Here is a 20255-nt window from a genome sequence, read left to right on the forward strand (position 1 = left end):
TATGTCAGGACATACCCGCAATAGCTGACATTCTGGATGATGTCTTTAACATGGGCTGCCTTTCCAAATGTGTCTCTTCCATGAGGTTTGAACAAATATTGCACAAAACACTGCCCCTGCCCCAGTGCGGAGAGCCGCCCACCCGGGGTAAAAAAATTTTTTAAAAAAATACTGCCCCTGCTAGCTTGCACCTTACTTTCCTGTTCATTTCTCTAGAAACCTATGCGCTGTTCCCATAACTGCCCCCCCCCAGTGATCTCCTATCCTGAAACCATTTACTGCTATGGAGGCTTTCTAAAAACCAGCTGGTACCTGTTAAACCAGAAGTGCCTCCTGTTCCATTTGAATTTCCCCCAGTCTGAAATCATCAAGGGCAATATTGATCTATTTGATGTAGCCAGCCATATCAAAGGTAAGCTCAGGCAGCAACCCTGGTTGATGTTAGAATGGGTGGGCTGCTTGTTTAGAGCCTTTGGAAGGCTCTGTAGAAGTGGAAATGCCCCCCCCTTTGTTTCAGCCTCAGAGATACCTATATATGTAGGTCAGACTGTGTATCCATCTGGTCCACTGCTGGCTACTCTGACTGGCAGTCAATCTTGAGGGTCTCAAGAGTTATTTCCCATCAACTGCTACCTGATCTTCAAAAAACAAAACAAAAACCAACACAATAAAAAAACCCAGGAGGTATCAGAGCTGAAGAACCGTTATCTCTATCCCATGTTTATGGGATGCCTGTATATTATAAAGATTCACACCTCTCTGCGGAGTTTCTTCAGTTCCTCCTACACTCACATCCTAGTACCTTATATGTAAAAAAGGACCACAAAGCTTGCTTTGAATGAAAGTCAACATCATATTTTAAGAGAGGCAGAGGCAGTTTGGTGACAGCACCAGTATCTTATAAACAAATTTAATGTTTCTCTCCTAGAGGAAGTTGTAGAAAATAAATACTACGCAACACATCATGGGCAAAAACCTCGTTTGCCGTCTTAAAAGCACATGTACTTAAAGAAGCTAGTGCTGCTGCCAGCTGTATAAAGATCATGTAAAATATCAGTCACAACACAGAAAGCAATAGGTAATCTTTTCTATGTTAACATAGTGCTATGGCAGGCACAATTTCAGATCCTTCAGCAAATACTAAAGCTAGAGATGCAGGATCAAGTGAACAGAATCTACCCAAGCATGTGACACTTGTCGCCAATAAATAATGATGGTTTTGAATATGCCAAGTGAGATAAATACCTATTTTTAAAACTACACAGCTATCAGAATAAGGACTTGCAGCTTCTTGGCATCCTGATGCACTGAATTCATTTTTAAATCAAATTTCATAGCTGTACAATCCAATCAGAAAATGTTTTACAGGATCTTGAAAACTTAGAATATGAGGTGAGGACTGGCTGAAATTTCGTCATTTCCATTCCTATTTCATCCACCCCTAATGGACTTAGGTCGGCAATGCTCATGGCTGTCTTCCTAGGACCTATAATAGCTTTCAAACCGGCCTGTTTGTGAATAAAAAGCAGCTCTGTTGTGCTCCTGAAGTCCTTGGTTCCAAGGAGCATGAACCTCTCAGCAGCTCTTGCAACAGAGTTGACTTCCACCAGCAATGGGCATAAGATACCTAGTAGCGGCTGGCTAAAGTCAGCAGTTCCAAAGCACTTTGAAAAAGCCAAAGCAGTAGAAGAAAATAAAAGTTTTAGCCGTCTTTGAAGTTTTTATTGTATTGCACCAAGGAACAGCAGGGATATTCACCCAAACCCGTTGAACAAGTGTCTCAAATTGTATGCAATCCTACCTGCAAACTCACAAACTATTTTTATTACCACGCTTGACCCAGGTTGTATGGTAATTTGAGACCGCTACACAAGGTATTTTCTTTTTTATAGGGTGGTTTTAATATGTACTCTTCACCAGTAATTCCCTCTTCCCCTACCATATCCACTTAGTGTAGAAAATTAAAGAAAGGGGCGTTCACTGTTTGCCATAAATATGGGAAGTTTGAGCCATGCACATTATAGGGAGGTAATATCCAAACGGTAAAAAATAGAACTACAATTCTTCCTGCAGTTGTAGTCATGTATTCATCTATAAGACACACAGAGGTTACCTAAGAGATAACATACAGAAAAGCATTCAGTCTTTCGGGAGCACTTGGTACCTACAGGTGACAGCTAGATGGCAGTCCACAACCCAAATGATCCACTACGAAGTCAATTGAACAAAAACAGAATTCTATTATACTAAGGACAGCAATTAATACTTATTATAATTGAGGGAATGAGCTGTTCCTTATGGAGTGCAGCATCAAAAGTGTCCAAAGCCAGAGGTAACCGCTTTACATTAATTTATATGTGATTTTCATCACTTTAAACATCCCAGTAAAATTTAGAAAATGAAACTGTCTTTCCATGAGTATTAAAGTATGGGCACAATTTTAAAGGGGCAGGAGAAGAAGATGCGGTAGTCGTCTTTCCCCCCAACCAGTTGCAACTGTGATCGTCAGATTCCGTAGCTAAATCTTGATACTAGATTCTTCTTTGAAAACAATCCTTTCGTCTTGTGGCTTTTCTGCATGCACTTCGCTGGAACCAAGTCCGCTGGACGCCATCTTTTAAGAGCTCACCAAGACATAAATCATGCTGTTGAAAGAAAGATAAAACAGAATAATATAGACATATCTATTAAATTTAGCAGAAATATTTCTGCTTTGTTGCACACTTCTGTGTTCAGCCTTTACCACTGAGCTCCTTATGTACCACCATAAGCCAGAGCCAGATACTCTCTAGTGCGACCACAAGGGAAGTAGATATCTGCACACAGTTGTTACTGCTGCTGGAACTCACTCTTATTATAAATGGGAGTGCTTGCAGTGGTTATTTACTGCCTGGTGCCCTCAACACAAAAACATGCATATCCCCCAGTAAAAGCATCACAGACATTTACAACTTGGTGCCTCTGGTTGGCAAACTTGTCTCTTTTGCCGGGGTCTAGCACAGTTCTAATAGACAATCTCAAGTGGCAGTAGCAAAAACATGCTTTTCTGGCAATTTAAGCAACAGTTGTGCACAACTTTACTTTGCTTACATTTTAAAGCAACAAAATATCTGAAGAGCATGGCATTTTTTAAAAAAGAAAGAAGTTTTGTACAACAGAAAATCCACGTCAGATAGCAACTTCAGAAAATGCATTTAGTGGAAGGAATTTGCTTTCTAGTTAAGAGCTGCTTTGCCTTTTAGGATCTAGCGGCAAGGCCCTGTTTCCAGGCTGCAGCTTATCAAGAGGCATCTCTCATGCAGTCTCTGGGCAAGGCCTTCTCAGTCACACTAATCCAATTATGGAACTCCACCCGTCCCCTGCTGAAAAGGAGGCAGGTCATGAGATGAATTCTGGATAACCTTGAGACACGTATGAGATGCCTGGGCTTTTAGTAATTTTTTTAAAACCCAACTATTGATACTTTATAACAAATTCTGTATAATGCTTATCTTAAGACTTTCCTAAATCATCAAGTACCCTGAGTTGCTGGAAAGACCGTAAGAAAAGTTCCGCAACAAATAAAAATGAAATTTGTGACTTACCCATATAGGTAGTAAAAAAAAGATAGAAGGTAAAATGCTAGTTTGCACCATCCTTCCTTCTGGCAATATGCTAAAATATCTGCGTTCATGATGGTTGTGGGATCATAGAGTCCTGGGCCGCTCATTACAGGCCTGCTCATATACCTGGAAAAACGAATTTGCATTTTTAAAAGGTTCAAGAAAAGAAATTGTGGCATTCAGAAATTCAGCAATGAGAAGAAATAAAGATGCAGTTGCATTCATGGAATTGGAAGATCTCTCTTCACCTCCTTCCACCTTTCAAGGTTTCCGATTTATTAGGCTTGCATTCCACCTTTCCTCCAGTATGGAGCCCAAGGCAGCTTATAAGGAGCCTAATCCTAAAGGAATTGCACCAGTTTAGTGAAGTGCATGACAAAATCCAACCTAACCAAAACATTCCCTGTGATCCACTGCAACGCTGACATATCCAGATCACGCTGAAGGAGCGTTTCAGCTTCAACAACTAGGTACTGACCTGATTCCTCTGATCCTGACTTGTTTTTGTTATTGGTTTCACAGTGAAAAACACAATGTCCCTTGCAATGATTTCATGAAGCAAGGTGTTTGGGGCCAAAAAAGCAGGATACTAACAGTATATATACTGCATACATCCACAACAGCTAAGTACAACATACCTATCATTACTAGAGAGTGGGGACAAGCAGCAGGCATGTGTTATTCCACCCTGCTCTGCATCCAATTTGCCTACTTTTGCAGGGCACTGGACTAGATGAATTCTTGGGCAGCTCTTTACACATTTATAAAGGCGAAAGCAGGCTCAAAGCAGAACTACAGAGTTTATCTACTTAAGTTAAGGCCTTACCCATGTGCTTACATATCAGAAAAAGGAATCTCCCTCTACTTTGCAAACGGAAGTCATGGAAATGGTAGAGAACCATGTAGGACACTGAAGATTTAATTTAGATCCAAGTCTGCCTCCTTTTCTGATTTGCTCTCTCCCAACAATAAGAGGTGGAAACTTGTTTTGCTTTAGATAAAGGCCAAGACTTCCAGAGGCCAATCGATGTGCAACATACACACTGAACAGCTTTGGCTGTTGTGTTATTCATTCTTTGACAATCGTACGTAAAAAAAAAGCTTCAGTTGCATTGTTAACCCAATTTCTCCGCAGGCTTAATTTCCACAGGAAGTCTACATTCAACCGTACAGTAAGAAGTGCCTTTCCATGAATATATTGAGACTGAACCATGCCCAGCATTACCTCCAAATATGGTAAGCCAACAATGGCATATTGAGACCCAGCGTGAGCCATTCTGTTGCACACAGAAACATAACACAGAAGAAAGCGTGGATGAGGTACTCCGGAAGCACAAGCTGCAAAGGAAGACACACAGGTCAAGGCAGTTCTGCTTCCACATTTAGTGTATTTTACTTGCGTTATGGTGACAGGGGGTGTACTGCGTCAAAAGAAAAAGTAAGGGGCAATAAGCAAAGCCAGCATTAGACAAGAAAAGCCAACATAATAGTTTCAACGTACTGTGTCATGAGTGTGTAAAACGTGCAAACAATACTTAGTACAATTTGCATAAAACTGGTCGCTGCTCACATTGAATACTATTTATACAATCGGCGGTATGAGAATAAAAAAGGCAAGTTTGCATATTTTGGAGAGGGTCATTGCTTAAAATGAGGACACGTATCTATCTTCCATTTTACAACTTACATCCCGGGGAAAGCTAGATTTTCCACAGGCAATGCCCACCTGTCTTCATATTAGGCCAGCAGATGGCCTTACTGCAACCCTCCAAATGATTTCTGCTTACCTCTAGTGAGCTACATCCAAACAACAATTTACAGGTGGGATTTCAGCTACCTAACCAGGTGCCCTCCAACTGTTTCGAGATAACTCCCATCAACCCAACTGTCGGGAATGGTGGAAACTGTGCAAGTCTACACATACAGCAAAAGAGGATGTTTGGTATCTCATTTATATTTTATTTGGGGTGGACACAGAGATCTCAAGTCTTGCCCACTGCATTGTTTAATCAAGTAAGATGGACACTCACTCAACTAAGTTTTATTTCCTTGAAATTCATCAATGAACTTCTCCCTTCAAAATCAATCTAGCAGATTTAAAAGCAATTCTGAACTTTGTTTGCTTTCTGCACTCTGTGGTTTTAGAAAATTTCACTTTCAGGCTCCCTCAGTTACACCTACAAATTATGAGGACTAGAAACTTACATAAAATCCTGAGAATTTCTGTATTCAAACCAAGACTCAACAACTGCACAGTTCCTTGCTAACCTTCTATTGCTCCATTTCTACAAATTCTGGATGTCCCAAACTATTCAGATGAAGCTGTGTACTACTGGTTGTCTAAATCCTGGAACTCTAAAGTGCTGTGTATATTATAAACCAAATGTTTTCTTTAAAAAGCATTTTTCCTTTGCAAATAATTGCGCAGAGATAGGACCAATACTCTAATATAAACAATGTACACAAATATAAACAGCACAAATCCTGCTCTGCAGAAGGGAACAAACAGTGCCTAGAATCAACTTAATAGGAGCCCATTTCTTACGTTCTATGAAAAGCAATTTACATTTCTAATATATTCGCTTCTTAACCATCATGCTTTCCAGTGAAAACCTACGAAGACAGTGTACTCTGTTTATATGGGAGCCTGTTATCATAGACAGCAGTTTGTAGCCAACAAAAACTGGAAACCATCAACCACAGATGGTAACAGAAACTGCTGTCGATCTGATATTCCTCACTCTGTCTGAGCTTGCAGTCATTGTTGTATCCAGTATGAAAGGAGGAAGTGCTGCAGTTAACACAGACTATTCAAATCTGCATGTCCCCAAATACAGGTTGAAATTCCAGCTGTGTGTCTGCTAAGGAATAGGAGACCTAAACATGAAGGTTATTACAAGCATTCAGCCACAAAGCATTAAAAACTAGGGACGTCCAACTCCCAATAGAATGCAATCTATTCACAGTATAAAAAAACTGGCAGTGATCTACCCAAAGTTGTGGAACTTTTTTTAGGAAGCCAAAGTTGTGGAGCTTGAGCTTTTTTTAGTAAGCCAAAGCCAAAAGGTTGGGTTTTTTGCTTTTTTGCAAGTAGATCGCTGAGGGGCCAGAGATCAACCAGGAACACCCCGTGATCTACAGTAGATCGTGATATACCTGTTGGACATGCCTGAACTAGAGCTTGTGGCTAAAATTATTGTCAACTTGCTGGCCATTTCCTAATCTTGCACGTAAATCCTGCTTTTAAGAGTCCTACACTTCTTTCAAGCCCATTGCATCCCTACTGGGAGGAAAGCATTTATAAGTACGCTCTTTAGTCGCAAGAAAGTCTGCAGAATCTCACCTGTATATTTAAAACATAGTTGTCCAACATGCATATGGTAGAATCTTTTTGATTAAAAGTCTGTGATAAGGGAATGCATACATGTAGTGAACATTTTCTCACCCTCCCAAATCAAATGAGAGATGACCGAGCAGGGTAAACTGTTCCATGCACAACCACTATCCAAGCTTGCTACATTCTCTCACTTCCACGGATCTGCTTTGTGGAAGCAGCTTCTAGCAGTTGTACCCATACAGCCCATAACATTCTTCTTGCTGATCAGTTTACATTCAGCACTGACACCCACTGGCTCAAATACTGGCAGGGCAATACTGAAAAATCATCTAGCTTGGAGGTGTACATCTCATTGGCCTCCAGGTGCTGCTTGCCTTTAACTCACATCAGCATCCCTGCCCAATGGCCATTTTGGCTGGGGCTGATAGGAGATGGAGCCCAAACACATCTGGAGGACCAGAGGTTCTCCATTCCTGCTCTCACACCCCTGATTAATGGAGTAGCTGAAGGCAAAAGGGAAACACTTCGAGTGAAGGCAGAGGTTAACACCCGAGAAGTTGTTTCATTTATTTTAGCTCGCCAATCTGCTAAGCAAGTACATGTACAACTGTAATGCTACATATATAAAATGAGTGTCTGCCATCTTTTGCTCTCTATTTAAACAGTGCAACCTGTTCCGACAGCTAACAGCAGTGCCAGTAACATCTCCTGAGGTTGTGGCAACGATTTCTCCTAAGTCACAAAATGTAGGGATTAAATCCCCCACCAGGAAGGGCCACCTCAAATTAGGAGTCCACAGACTGCAGGTTATCCAGCTCTGGTTTAAACTGAAAATCTTTTAAAGAACGTGGACTACGCCTCTCACTAAGGTCTGATGCAAATGTAACAGCAGCTACCTACAAACCCTGGGCTGTACCCGACGCAAGCCCAACTGAGGACACCCACTGAGTTTAATGGACTTAAATTGGTCTTATCTTTTAATTTCAGTGGGTTTACTCTGAGTAGGACTGACACTGGATACAACCCCATGTATAAGAAGAAAATCAAGGGGCCAGCCTTGGAAGAGCACACTCCTGTATCCCAGTCCCCCGACTCCCCAACATGAATTCCCATAATTATGGTTTTGTGATCTGCACCAACACTAATCAGGGGTTCACATCAGAACCAGAGTTTGAAGCCATGTTTTGAACTAGATTTGCAAACTCTGGTCGAGAGGAAACCTGGCATTTCTCCCGTTAAACAACAAGTGTCAAATCTATTGGATTCTTGCCAGCCTGGCTTAGTTATAGAAGAATTGAAGCATGTAACAGTTTTCCCCATCTCTTATTAAGCAAGCCAACTCACAACGCACAAAGTCCATGAAGTTATTACAACCCCTGAATAGACAAAAGACAGGCAAATGAGCAAGCACACCGAACAAAAAGAAGTCAACAGAAATAATACAGATGTTCCTAACAAAATGAAAAGTAGAGAGTGGCATTAAAACATTAAACTAAAAAGCAGTACACACCTTTAATGCAATTTTGACTCTCTTAATCTTTTTAACCTTTTCAACTGTCTTTGTGCCGAAAATGTAAAAAGCAGATTGAAAGAATGTTAGTATGACAGCTGACAAGATCATCAGCAGACAAGCAAGTCAGAACTTCAAGCTTAGAGGAAAAGAGAAAGAAATCTGCCAAGAAATCTTAGATCTATTACATATTATCAAGTAACATTTTACTAATGCATCGTAAGTCAATATTAATTACGAAAAACCTGGCTAAGAATGAATGCAAAAAGATCTCTCTAACGTAAACTTACAGGGTTGAGTGTATTACACTGGTCTATGGGATTCTTGTAGTCAGTCTTCAGCTCATCAAAAGCTATAATCTAGAATAAAATTAGAACAGTTAGACAGTAGGGTGAGAACAGCTCAAACGGAATGTGTAGCCCTGTTCAAAAGCACCACGCCCTGAAAAGACAAAATCCTAGTTTCAAGTTCAGAGGAAACCCTCCCAAAGGTTAGATCCCAGCCAGCTAGTCTCTTAAAATAGGCAGAGTCTGGACACAATGTTAAGGAACTCAAAAGACATTTCCTGTCCCCACAAAAACAATAGCAGCTACCCTGGCCCACTCCCTGACCTGAGCAAGACAGCTCAGTTCACAGGTTTCTTCATCCCCGTTTATGTAATTTGGGGTTAAAGAGGAGAGGCAAAATACAAGCTCTTCTTTACCTTGGAAGTAGGCAACGCTCCTTGACACAATTAGCTAGTCCAGTGAAATATGATAACGACATCTATTCTATAGGCAAAAGATTGCTAAAAACAGTACAGCTATTTCGTAGCACTCTCACGACCCAGCCACACGGACAGATTTTATCCTGATGCTACTTAGTTAACGCTTCCCAGTTCTGCAAAGCGTAACCCCAGCCAAACATTTGCTGAAGGGAAGCAGATTTTGCAGTCGTGTCAAGTTGGTAGTAACTGTAAGAAGGGGGGGGGGAGGTCTGGGAGGAAAGTGCCCTTTGTTCTATCAGGCTCCAACCCCCTGAGCAAGCTCACTTCTGATGGGCAACAAAAAATGCTCTCCATCTCCCTTTTGCAAAGTCACATTAATTCACCCCAGGGCTGGAGCATTAGGAGAGAAATAAAACAGCAAGTTGCCGCAAGATTCTGGTTTGGCAACTCCTGATTAACCCAAATACCTCAAACCCACCACTTCCGTGCCCCATAACAACTCTTTCCTTTACCACCTACCAACAGGTCCCATTCCCCCCCCCCACACCAAATATGCATCCATCTCTGGCACTCTCTCCCCACCCAGAACCCCCCTTGAAATCACTTTATAAGTTTATGCAATCACCCATGCACCCCACTTTCCCCCCTCTTATCTCCTCACCCCCAAATACGTACCACTTATAAGTCCACTTGCCTTCTCCCTCCCGGGGAAGAGTAGCTATTCCCCCCCACACACACACACGTTGCTCTCCCCTACCATGCCCCATGGATTGCCTATATACAATGCCATGGGTCGACTGCCAATGCAAACACCCGGAATGCCCTTCCTCCTTCCCACTTCACCCCCAAACCCAAGCTGCGTCCCCCCCTCTACCTCACCCCATTGATCGTAGACCTGTTTCTTTCTCCCCCCCCCAACACACACCAAGCTCTATCCTGTGAGGACCCCCCTTTGCTCCTCCTCAACCCCAACACACAGCCCCCTCCCTCCCTTCATGAGGAGCCCCCCTCGCCCCATACACCCCCATGCAACCACCCCCAGCCCCCCATTCCCTATGGCTGCCCCCCAACACACAGCCCCCTCCCTCCCCTCACGAGCCCCTTCGACCCATGGACCCCTCTCCCATGCAAACACCCCCAGCTCTCCTTTCCCCCAGGGCTGCCCCCTGTTACACAGCCCCTCCATCCCCTCACGAGGAGCCCCCTCTCTCTCCCCACGGACCCCCCAACCTCCAAAGCCCCATTTCCCTGCCCCCATGAGGACCCCTCTCGCCCCATGAGCCCCTCATGCAAACACCCCATGGCTGCCCCCTAACACAGCCCCTCCATCCCCTCACGAGGAGCCCCCTTTCTCTCCCCCACGGACCCCCCCAACCTCCACAGCCCCCTCCCCCCCGTCGACTCACATGCCAGATGGCGAAGAAGATGAGCGCGGCGGTGAGGAGCAGCGCCAGCATGTAGCAGAAGGCGGCGAACGTGAAGGCCATGGCGGCGGCGGCGGAGGAAGAGGAGGCCCCGGCCGAGCGGCGCGCGGGGGATGCCGGGCCGGATCATTCAGGGCGGCCGCCAAGAGCCCGGGCAGCGACGGCGAGGCCGAGACGGGAGCGCCACTGCGCACGCGCGGGTGACGGCGGCGGCGGCCACCTCCCCGCCCTTCCCTCCAAGGCGCTCCGCAGCGGCCCCTCGCGGCCGGCCCCTTCTGCTACACGCTGGCGCGCTGCTCCTCACCGCCGCGCGCGTCTTCTTCGCCATCTCGCACGTGAGTGGACGGAGCGGGGGGAAGGCGGCTGCTTCGCTCACCAATAAGGAGCCTGAGAACGACTGTGGGGGCGGAGCTTGCGTGCCTTGTGCCCGGGGACTCCTTTGCTTCCACGCTTCCTTTTCTGCTGCGTCTCTTTGCCGGGTCTCTGCGCTGTGGGAACCACCGCTTGTGGTTACAGGTAGGTAGCAGCCCTGTTGGTCTGCCATAGTCAAAATAAATAAAATTCCTTCCAGTAGCACCTTAGAGACCAACTAAGACTAGCCAATAATAAATTATTCCTATTCCAAAATTTGTTCTTGGTATGAGCTTTCCCATGGACTGCAAGAAGATCAAACCCATCCATTCTCAAAGAAATCAGCCCTGAGTGCTCACTAGAAGGACAGATCCTGAAGTTGAGGCTCCAGTACTTTGGCCACCTCATGAGAAGAGAAGACTCCCTAGAACAGTGTTTTTCAACCACTGTTCCGCGGCACACTAGTGTGCCGCGAGATGTTGCCTGGTGTGCCGTGGGAAAAATTGAAAAATTACTTTATATATAGTCAATATAGGCACAGAGTTAATTTTTTTAACATTTTCTAATGGTGGTGTGCCTCGTGATTTTTTTCATGAAACAAGTGTGCCTTTGCCCAAAAAAGGTTGAAAAACACTGCCCTAGAAAAGACCCTGATGTTGGGAAAGATGGAGGGCACAAGGAGAAGGGGACGACAGAGGATGAGATGGTTGGACAGTGTTCTCGAAGCGACTGGCATGAGTTTGGCCAAACTGCGAGAGGCAGTGGAGGATAGGCGTGCCTGGCGTGCTCTGGTCCATGGGGTCACGAAGAGTCGGACACGACTGAACGACTGAACAACAACATGAGCTTTCGTGTGCATGCACACTTCTTCAGATGCGAAATGCATGCACACGGAAGCTCCTACCAAGAACAAACTTGGTTGGTCTCTAAGGTGCTGCTGGAAGGAATTTTTTATTTTATTTTTTACTTTGTTTTCACCGCTTGAGGCTTCGTTTGGCTGCTGGCTGGGCTTCCTGCCTTTGGGCCTTTGGCTCCGAGGGGCTCGGAAGGTACCTGTGCTCAGGATCGGATGGATACTAACATGGATGGCCCACTCACCCTTGCCGGGGGTAAGGTCTGTCTGGAGCAGGGGGCACATGGGGGGGGGAGAGAAGGAGCGGCTGGTTGAGTACAATGGCGGGCGGCGATCTTGTGGCGAGGGGGGGGGGAGGCTGCCACTGCCCTGTGTGTGTGTGTAGTTAATGTTACAGGTGGGTAGCCATGTTGGTCTGCCATAGTCGAAACAAAATAGAAAATTCTTTTCAGTAGCACCTTAGAGACCAACTGTGTTTGTTCTTGGTATGAGCTTTCGTGTGCATGCACACTTCTTCAGATACACTGAAACAGAAGTCACCAGATCCTTAAATATAGTGAGGGAGTGGGGTGACTTCTGTTTCAGTGTATCTGAAGAAGTGTGCATGCACACGAAAGCTCATACCAAGAACAAACACAGTTGGTCTCTAAGGTGCTACTGAAAAGAATTTTCTATTTTGTGTAGTTAATGCAAGCTGAGGGGTTTTTTGACCGCTGGACGCTGTTTTTGTTGCACGTGCTGCTGCAAAGCCAGGCCGGTGAGCCATCTTAAGTTGAGGCTGCATAGGCCTTGTGGTGCATGTGATTCAGATTCTATTCAGTTGAACCTCTGGTTACAAAGTTGATGTTTTTTTCAGCAATGCCCACCCTACTGAGCCTTTTTGTTCACTTTTTATTTCGAGGCAGTGCACACCTATGTTTGTGCAGTGGAACTGCAAACCTTTCCAGTCATGTGTTACGTTACTCCAGTCAAACCCCAGGTACGAATGTGGAGGAGGTAGGCTTGCTGCAGGAGAGCAGTCTCTTTGCAAATTGCATGTGTGGCTGCCACTCTGATGTGTTGCTTTTCTTCTTTTCCAAACAAAGAAAGAGATGGATGGAGGTGGAGAAGACATTCCTTCGAAAAAAGCAAAGTTTTGCAAGTATCTTGAGGAATGGGAAAGCGAGTTTAGCTTTGTGAAGAAGAGCAGAATGGGGCACAGTCATGCATTCTGCACAATTTGCGGTTGCGATTTTAGTGTCTCCCACGGGGGAAGGACCGATGTCACTCAGCATAAAATATCGGCCAAGCACAAGCGCGGGCTAGAGGCACAGAAACATGCCCCGACGGTGTCCGCATTTGTGACTGGGAATACCACAGAGGCTGACCAGGTCATAAATGCAGAGGCTACAATGGCCATGCTGTGTGCCAAAAACAACGTTTCTTTCACCTTCTGCGACGACTTCAACAAGTGTGTAGCTCGCATGTTCCCGGACTCTGCCATTGCACGGAAATATTCTGCGGGGGAAACCAAAACTACGCAAATCATAAAAGGTAAGTTGATTCGAATTAAGAAAACAATGGTACCTCGGGTTAAGAACTGAGGTACCACTGTAATATTGCCGGCTTATTGTTGGCTAACGTTACTGCGCTCTTACTCAACAGGTGCCATAGCAGCAGAGCTAGATGACGAGTTGGCCAAAACATGCCAATCTCAGCCCTTTTCATTGATGTGTGACGAATCGAGCAACAGAAACGCAGACAAGGAATTCGTCATCATGGCTAGGCTCTACGATGAGGCCAATCTGCAGGTTGTTACCAGATTGTTGGAGATGCCCATATGCAACGTTGGAAATGCAGAAAATCTTTATGAAAAGCTGAGTGAAGCATTAAGGTAGGGAAGCCTCACTGTGTTGTTGACGTGTGCAGTAGTATAACCTTACATTTTGTCTGACGTTTTGTTTCATTTTTTTTCTTTTTCTTTTCCTATAGAAAAAGAGGCATTCCGTGGGAGAACCTGATAGCCTTTAACTCTGACAATGCGAGTGTCATGCAAGGCAAACACAACTCTGTTATCAGCAGACTGAAGACCAGACAGCCCCACGTTCAGGATCTGGGCTGCATCTGCCACCTAGTACAGCTGGCTGCTGGCTGTGCCATCAGAGCCGCACAGGTACCTGTGGAAGACGTCCTGGTCAGAATATACACCCACTTTGATGAAAGGTGAATTCATGTACATTATTATTAGATAGGCCTCGCAAACATACACATACATATCCAGCCACTAACAAAATTATTTTCTATATTACAGTGCAGAAAGATGTGAAATCTACGAGGACTTTGTAGATTTTACTGATTCAGAGCACCTGAAGCAGCTCAAGGACTGCAGCACCCGGTGGCTGAGTCTGTTAAGCTGCATCCAGAGAGTGTTGAACCAATGGGACGCACTAAAGGTAAGGGTGGTAAGTGCAGCAGATATATATATATACACGTTTTACTATGCTTTGTTTTCATTTTAATTACGTTCTGCAGGCCTACTTCGACAGCCTTGAGGAGGTGGAGAAGAGTGCCAAACTACGTGAGCTGGCCAGCCATCTGGGCGATCCGGTCGTGAAGATCTACTTCTTGTTCCTGACTGCTGCCCTTAGGCCTTTATCTGAATTTAATATTGCCTTCCAGGTGGGTACCAATGACATTGTGTGTACAGGTGAAACTCGAAAAATTAGAATATCGTGGAAAAGTCCATTTATGTAAGCAATTGTTTTCATTAGCTACTGGAGTTTAATATATGAGATGGACTCATGACATGCAAAGCGAGATATGTCAATTTGTTTGTTATAATTTGTTTGTTATAATTGTGATGATTATGGTGTTCAGCTGATGAAAACCCCAAAGTTGAAATTGTTAATTTGGGGTTCTCACCAGCTGTACGCCATAATCATCACAATTATAACAAATAAAGGCTTGACATATCTCGCTTTGCATGCCATGAGTCTATCTCATATATTAGTTTCACGTTTTAAGTTGAATTACTGAAAGAAATGAACCTATCCACGATACTCTAATTTTTCGAGTTTCACCAATATGTGTGAATAATAGTTATAAATAAATAGGATTGTGCTAATTGTAGCATTCCTAATTCTCTGTCTTTTGACATTTTCTGCAGTCGGAGGAAGTGCAAATTCACAGGCTCCAAGAGGAGATGTGCAGGCTGATCAGGAGAATCCTGGGCTACCTCGTACCAGCCAGGGCCATCGTGGGTGTACCTCTCAGGGAGGTGGAGTATGGAGAAGGACATCAGCTGGCTGATGAAGACCTCTTTATCGGAGCAGGCACAAAGGCGTTCATGAGAAGCATAGAGCTTCCTGTGTCCGTCAAGAAGAAAATCTTTCAGTGAGTATATTAACCTGCAGTTACGTAATCACGATATCATCTCAGTATGAAGAGTACAGGCTGTGTGCCTAAAATGTTGCCACTAATCAGTTTTTTTCCCACTCTTATGCTGTTGTAGATCTGTGAGAAGATTCTACGAAGCAGCGCTTCAGGAGATGTTCTCCTCCTTTCCCCTCGACAACCCACTCCTGAGGGACTTGAAAGTGCTGGACCCTGCTGCTCGCCTTGACATTACTCCAGGGGCAGGTAGATGTTTGGGACAGTTTCCCCATTGATAGAATGATTGAGTTGTTGTTGTTGTTCAGTCGTTCAGTCGTGTCCGACTCTTCGTGACCCCATGGACCAGAGCACGCCAGGCACACCTATCCTTCACTGCCTCTCGCAGTTTGGCCAAACTCATGCCAGTCGCTTCGAGAACACTGTCCAACCATCTCATCCTCTGTCGTCCCCTTCTCCTTGTGCCCTCCATCTTTCCCAACATCAGGGTCTTTCCCAGGGATTCTTCCCTTCTCATGAGGTGGCCAAAGTACTGGAGCCTCAACTTCAGGATCTGTCCTTCTAGTGAGCACTCAGGGCTGATTTCTTTGAGAATGGATAGGTTTGATCTTCTTGCAGTCCGTGGGACTTTCCAGAGTCTCCTCCAGCACCATAATTCAAAAGCATCAATTCTCCGGCGATCAGCCTTCTTTATGGTCTAGCTCTCACTTCCGTACATTACTACTGGGAAAACCATAGCTTTAACTATACGGACCTTTGTCGACAGGGTGATGTCTTTGCTTTTTAAGATGCTGTCTAGGTTTGCCATTGCTTTCCTCCCAAGAAGCAGGCGTCTTCTAATTTCGTGACTGCTGTCACCATCTGCAGTGATCATGGAACCCAAGAAAGTGAAATCTCTCACTGCCTCCATTTCCTCCCCTTCTATTTGCCAGGAGGTGATGGGACCAGTGGCCATGATCCTAGTTTTTTTGATGTTGAGCTTCAGACCATATTTTGCGCTCTCCTCTTTCACCCTCATTAAAAGGTTCTTTAATTCCTCCTCACTTTCTGCCATCAAGGTTGTGTCATCAGCATATCTGATTGAGTTAGTGCATAGTTTAGATCAGGAATGTTCACTCTAAACACTTGTTTTGTTTTACAGTGGAAAGCCTAGTGGCCCTGCTCCCTCAGTTGAGCTTCAATGAAGATAAGCTGAGAGAGGAACTCATCGACTACCAGCTGACAGAGAATAAGCAACTCCCTCAAGAAGGAAAAATTGACAGGTTCTGGGGCCTGCTAGGGAAGGATGTGAGGTTCAGTGAGCTGCCAAGACTAATGAAGGCGTTACTCTGTATTCCCCACAGCAATGCCAGTTCTGAAAGGGTGCTTAGTACGGTGAGAAAGATGGTTACAGAGAATAGGATGTCATTAGACCAGTGTTTTTCAACCACTGTTCCGTGGCACACTAGTGTGCCGCGAGATGTTGCCTGGTGTGCCGTGGGGAAAATTGAAAAATTACTTTATATATAGTCAATATAGGCACACAGTTAATTTTTTTTAACATTTTCAAATGGTGGTGTGCCTCGTGATTTTTTTCATGAAACAAGTGTGCCTTTGCCCAAAAAAGGTTGAAAAACACTGCATTAGACAACAGCACTGTTTATGCTTTGCTTGCGTGCAAAATCAACCACTCTGGCCCAGCCCACAAATACATTCCTTCCAAAAGAGTGTTAAAGGATGAGGACAGGTGAGGCTGCTGATTCCTTATTTTCAAATTTCGAAAGTTGACAGCTATGATATAAGCTAAATAAGCTATATCTTAGGGCGCCACTCTCTTGGGGGCACCCCCCAAAATTAAAGGAAAAGAAAACGGGATGTGCGTTTCCAAAACATAAGATAAAAAAACAAATAAAATGCAGCTACAGTGTTTTGTGTTGTGTAGGCACCTATGGTATAAGTCATGGGCCCCGCCTGCTAGCCTGCTCAAATATTACTGGTTTGCTCATTTCTAAAGGAACTTTTGTTATTACCAAATGCCAGTGTGTTTACATTGTTAGGTTTGTTATGAATAAAAAGTTATTTTAAGTTAAAGCTTAATAATTATTTCACTATTAATATACTTCTTAATGGTGTTTCACTTCAACAATTACCGTATTTTTCCGTGTATAAGATGAGCCAGTGTATAAGGCGCCCCCTGTTTTGGGGGACTCCAAATTAAGAAAACATTCTTCAGCACTACCAGTGTATAAAACGAGCCCCAATTTAAACCTAATTTTTTGGTAATAAAAACAAAAACCTAGTCTTATACACAGAAAAATACAGTACTTTGATAAAATACATATTTTGTTATGTGCAAATACCTATTGGATCCATAAATTACGATATAGCATATATTCCAACACAAAAAACGGCGACAATTTGTTGTTGACAGAGGACAGCTGGACACATAAAGGGCCCCATTGCCTTCAGTAGCTGAGGGCCTCATCAAACCTAAATCCGGCCCTGGCCGTTAGCAAGAGGTGGCTCACATCAGTGAAGCTGAGGAGAGGGATTGAATCACGGAAGCATAGAATCATAGCGTTGGGAGGGACCCCCAAGGGTCATCTAGCCCAACCCCCCTGCAATGTAGGAAACTCATTTAAAGCAGGTCATCCAACTAATGGAGCCTTCAGCCGCCACAATAAATGCAGCAGGTTTTTCATCAGTGGGCAATGTACCAAAAAAAAAAACCCTTGTGCTGTAAATGCGTTAATCTTTGGGGTGCCATAAGAGTCGGAATGGAATGTGTAGCGAGGAACTCCCCAAAACAGGTAACCAAACAGGATTGAATGGGCAGTAAATCCAATATATTTTTGCTCATGAGGTCTAACTGGTGACGACTGACTAGGAGTAAGACCTTGAAAGTAAGTGCCAGTTGGAAGCTGGCCAGTGAAAGCGGACAAGAGATATTGTGAGAGCTGCCCCAGGACAGCCCTTCCTATCCTACCTTAAACATAGGAAGAGTCCTGCTGGATCAGGCCCAAGACCCATCCGGTCCAACATCCTGTTCTTACAGGGGCTGACCAGATGCTTGCAGGAAACTCAAGCAGGGCAGGAGCGTTCCCTGCACTGCCTTTTTCACTCCCCCAGCAGACTGGGACGACTTTCCCCTTCCCGGTGCGCCTGCCAAGCTTTCTTTCCTGGGAAAGTTTACAGCCAACTTGGACTTCACCTAGAACTTCTCTAAAGGAAGGACCCAAAGTCTTGATTGCCGGCGCAGGCCGCTGTGTCAAATTGAGCCCTGGATCGAAGGACTTGCAAGTGCCAGGGGAGCAATCAGATGCCAGCCTGAGTCACAGCGGAGACGGACTCATCCTGGAATCTCAAAAGTCTAGGTCTTGTAAAGTGAGAACAGGTTGCTTCTGAGCATGCACAGACTTCCATTTTCCATCTCGGTGAGTTACTAGTGTGCCCCACATACGGTCTCTCCCCATACCATCCTGAGATCACCACCCGAGGCCCCTAACCGCCTGGTCCTTCTGCCGGTCCAGAAGGTGGTGATGAGAGAATGAGCCACAGGAAGTCAGACAATTTGGTCCAGGGGTAGGCAGCCTAAGGCCCGTGGACCGGATGCGGCCCAATCACCTAAATCTAGCCTGCGGACGGTCCGGGAATAAGTGTTTTTACATGAGTAGAATGTGTCCTTTTATTTAAAATGCATCTCTGCGTTATTTGTTGGGCATAGGAATTCGTTCATTTCTTCCCCCCCCCCAAAAAAAATATAGTCCGGCCCACCACAAGGTCTGAGGGATGGTGGACCGGCCCACGGCTGAAAAAGGCTGATGACCCCTGATTTGGTCCATCTCATTTCCCAAACTTGGGACTTCAGCTGCTTTTGGACTATAACTCCCATCAACCCTAGCTAGCAGGACCAGTGGCAAGGGATTGTGGGAACTGTAGTCCAAAAACAGCTGGAGCCCCACGTTTGGGAAACCCTGAGATTGAACCCGCAACCTCCTGCTTGCAAGGCAGACCCTCTGCCACAGAGCTATTGCCTCATCTGCAATAGCCCATTTAAGGAATGTGCTCCCCAAGGAGACCTGACTTGCATCAGCCTTTGCCCTTATTTCAGTGCCAATGATACGATACGATTAAATTTTATTTTTGATAACATTCATGTGTATTTTTATTGAATTTATTTTACATTAGTTGTAAATAATAATAATATTTATACTCCGCCCATCTGGCTGGGCCTCCCCAGCCACTCTGGGCGGCTTCCAACAGAATACATATTAAAATACAATAATTCATCAGACATTAAGAACTTCCCTAAACAGGGCTGCCTTAAGATGTCTTCTAAAAGTCTGGTAGTTGTTCCCTTTGACATCTGGTGGGAGGGTATTCCACAGGGTGGGTGCCACTACCGAGAAGGCCCTCTGTCCAGTTCCCTGTAGCTTGGGCTTCTCGTAATGAGGGAACAGCCAGAAGGCCCTCGGCGCTGGACCTCAGTGTCTGGGTAGATCAATGGGGGTGGAGACGCTCCTTCAGATATACAGGACCGAGGCCGTTTAGGGCTTTAAAGGTCAGCACCAACACTTTGAATTGTCCTCTGAAACGTACTGGGAGCCAATGTAGATCTTTCAAGACCGGTGTTATGTGGTCTCGGCGGCCGCTCCCAGTCACCACTCTAGCTGCCGCATTCTGGATTAGTTGTAGTTTCCGGGTCACCTTCAAAGGTAGCCCCACGTACAGCGCATTCAGTAGTCCAAGCAGGAGATAACCAGAGCATGCACCACTCTGGTGAGACAGTCCGCGGGCAGGGAGGGTCTCAGCCTGCGTACCAGATGGAGCTGGTAGAGAGCCGCCCTGGACACAGAATTGACCGTTGCTTCCATGGACAACTGTGAGTCCAAAATGACTCCCAGGCTGCGCACCTGGTCCTTCATGGGCACAGTTACCCCATTCAGGACCAGGGAGTCCTCCACACCTGCCCACCTCCTGTCCCCCAAAAACAGTACTTCTGTCTTGTCAGGATTCAACCTCAATCTGTTATCCGCCATCCATCCTCCAACCGCCTCCAGACACTCACACAGGACCTTCACCGCCTTCACTGGTTCTGTTTTGAAAGAGAGGTAGAGCTGGGTA

The 20255-nt window shown here is 45.1% G+C and overlaps 2 protein-coding genes across 3 annotated transcripts; one reads left to right on the top strand and one right to left on the bottom strand.

The window, feature by feature from the left end:
• Nucleotides 1-1697: 1697 nt before the first annotated feature.
• Nucleotides 1698-10759, bottom strand: CNIH1 (cornichon family AMPA receptor auxiliary protein 1). 2 transcript variants are annotated; one of them, XM_033165758.1, is made up of 6 exons: nucleotides 10562-10759; nucleotides 8740-8808; nucleotides 8450-8497; nucleotides 4828-4940; nucleotides 3585-3728; nucleotides 1698-2645 (listed from the first exon to the last, which is right to left on the bottom strand). In XM_033165758.1, exons 1-6 carry the CDS (start codon nucleotides 10640-10642, stop codon nucleotides 2618-2620), a joined length of 483 nt encoding a protein of 160 aa, XP_033021649.1. In that variant the 5' UTR covers nucleotides 10643-10759; the 3' UTR covers nucleotides 1698-2617. The 2 variants fall into 2 exon arrangements, with proteins under 2 accessions (XP_033021649.1, XP_033021738.1); XM_033165847.1 differs by lacking the exon at nucleotides 8450-8497 and having other exon boundaries at nucleotides 10562-10755.
• Nucleotides 10760-12841: 2082 nt separating this feature from the next.
• LOC117060345 lies at nucleotides 12842-16941 on the top strand. Its single transcript, XM_033172562.1, has 9 exons — nucleotides 12842-13316; nucleotides 13428-13656; nucleotides 13755-13985; nucleotides 14074-14263; nucleotides 14295-14441; nucleotides 14929-15155; nucleotides 15274-15401; nucleotides 16294-16565; nucleotides 16781-16941. The coding sequence occupies exons 1-9, from the start codon at nucleotides 12875-12877 to the stop codon at nucleotides 16880-16882; spliced, it is 1968 nt and encodes a 655-aa protein (XP_033028453.1). The 5' UTR covers nucleotides 12842-12874; the 3' UTR covers nucleotides 16883-16941.
• Nucleotides 16942-20255: the final 3314 nt, after the last annotated feature.

Source organism: Lacerta agilis, chromosome 1, assembly GCF_009819535.1.
Source record: "Lacerta agilis isolate rLacAgi1 chromosome 1, rLacAgi1.pri, whole genome shotgun sequence".
NCBI classification, from domain to species: Eukaryota; Metazoa; Chordata; class Lepidosauria; order Squamata; family Lacertidae; genus Lacerta; species Lacerta agilis.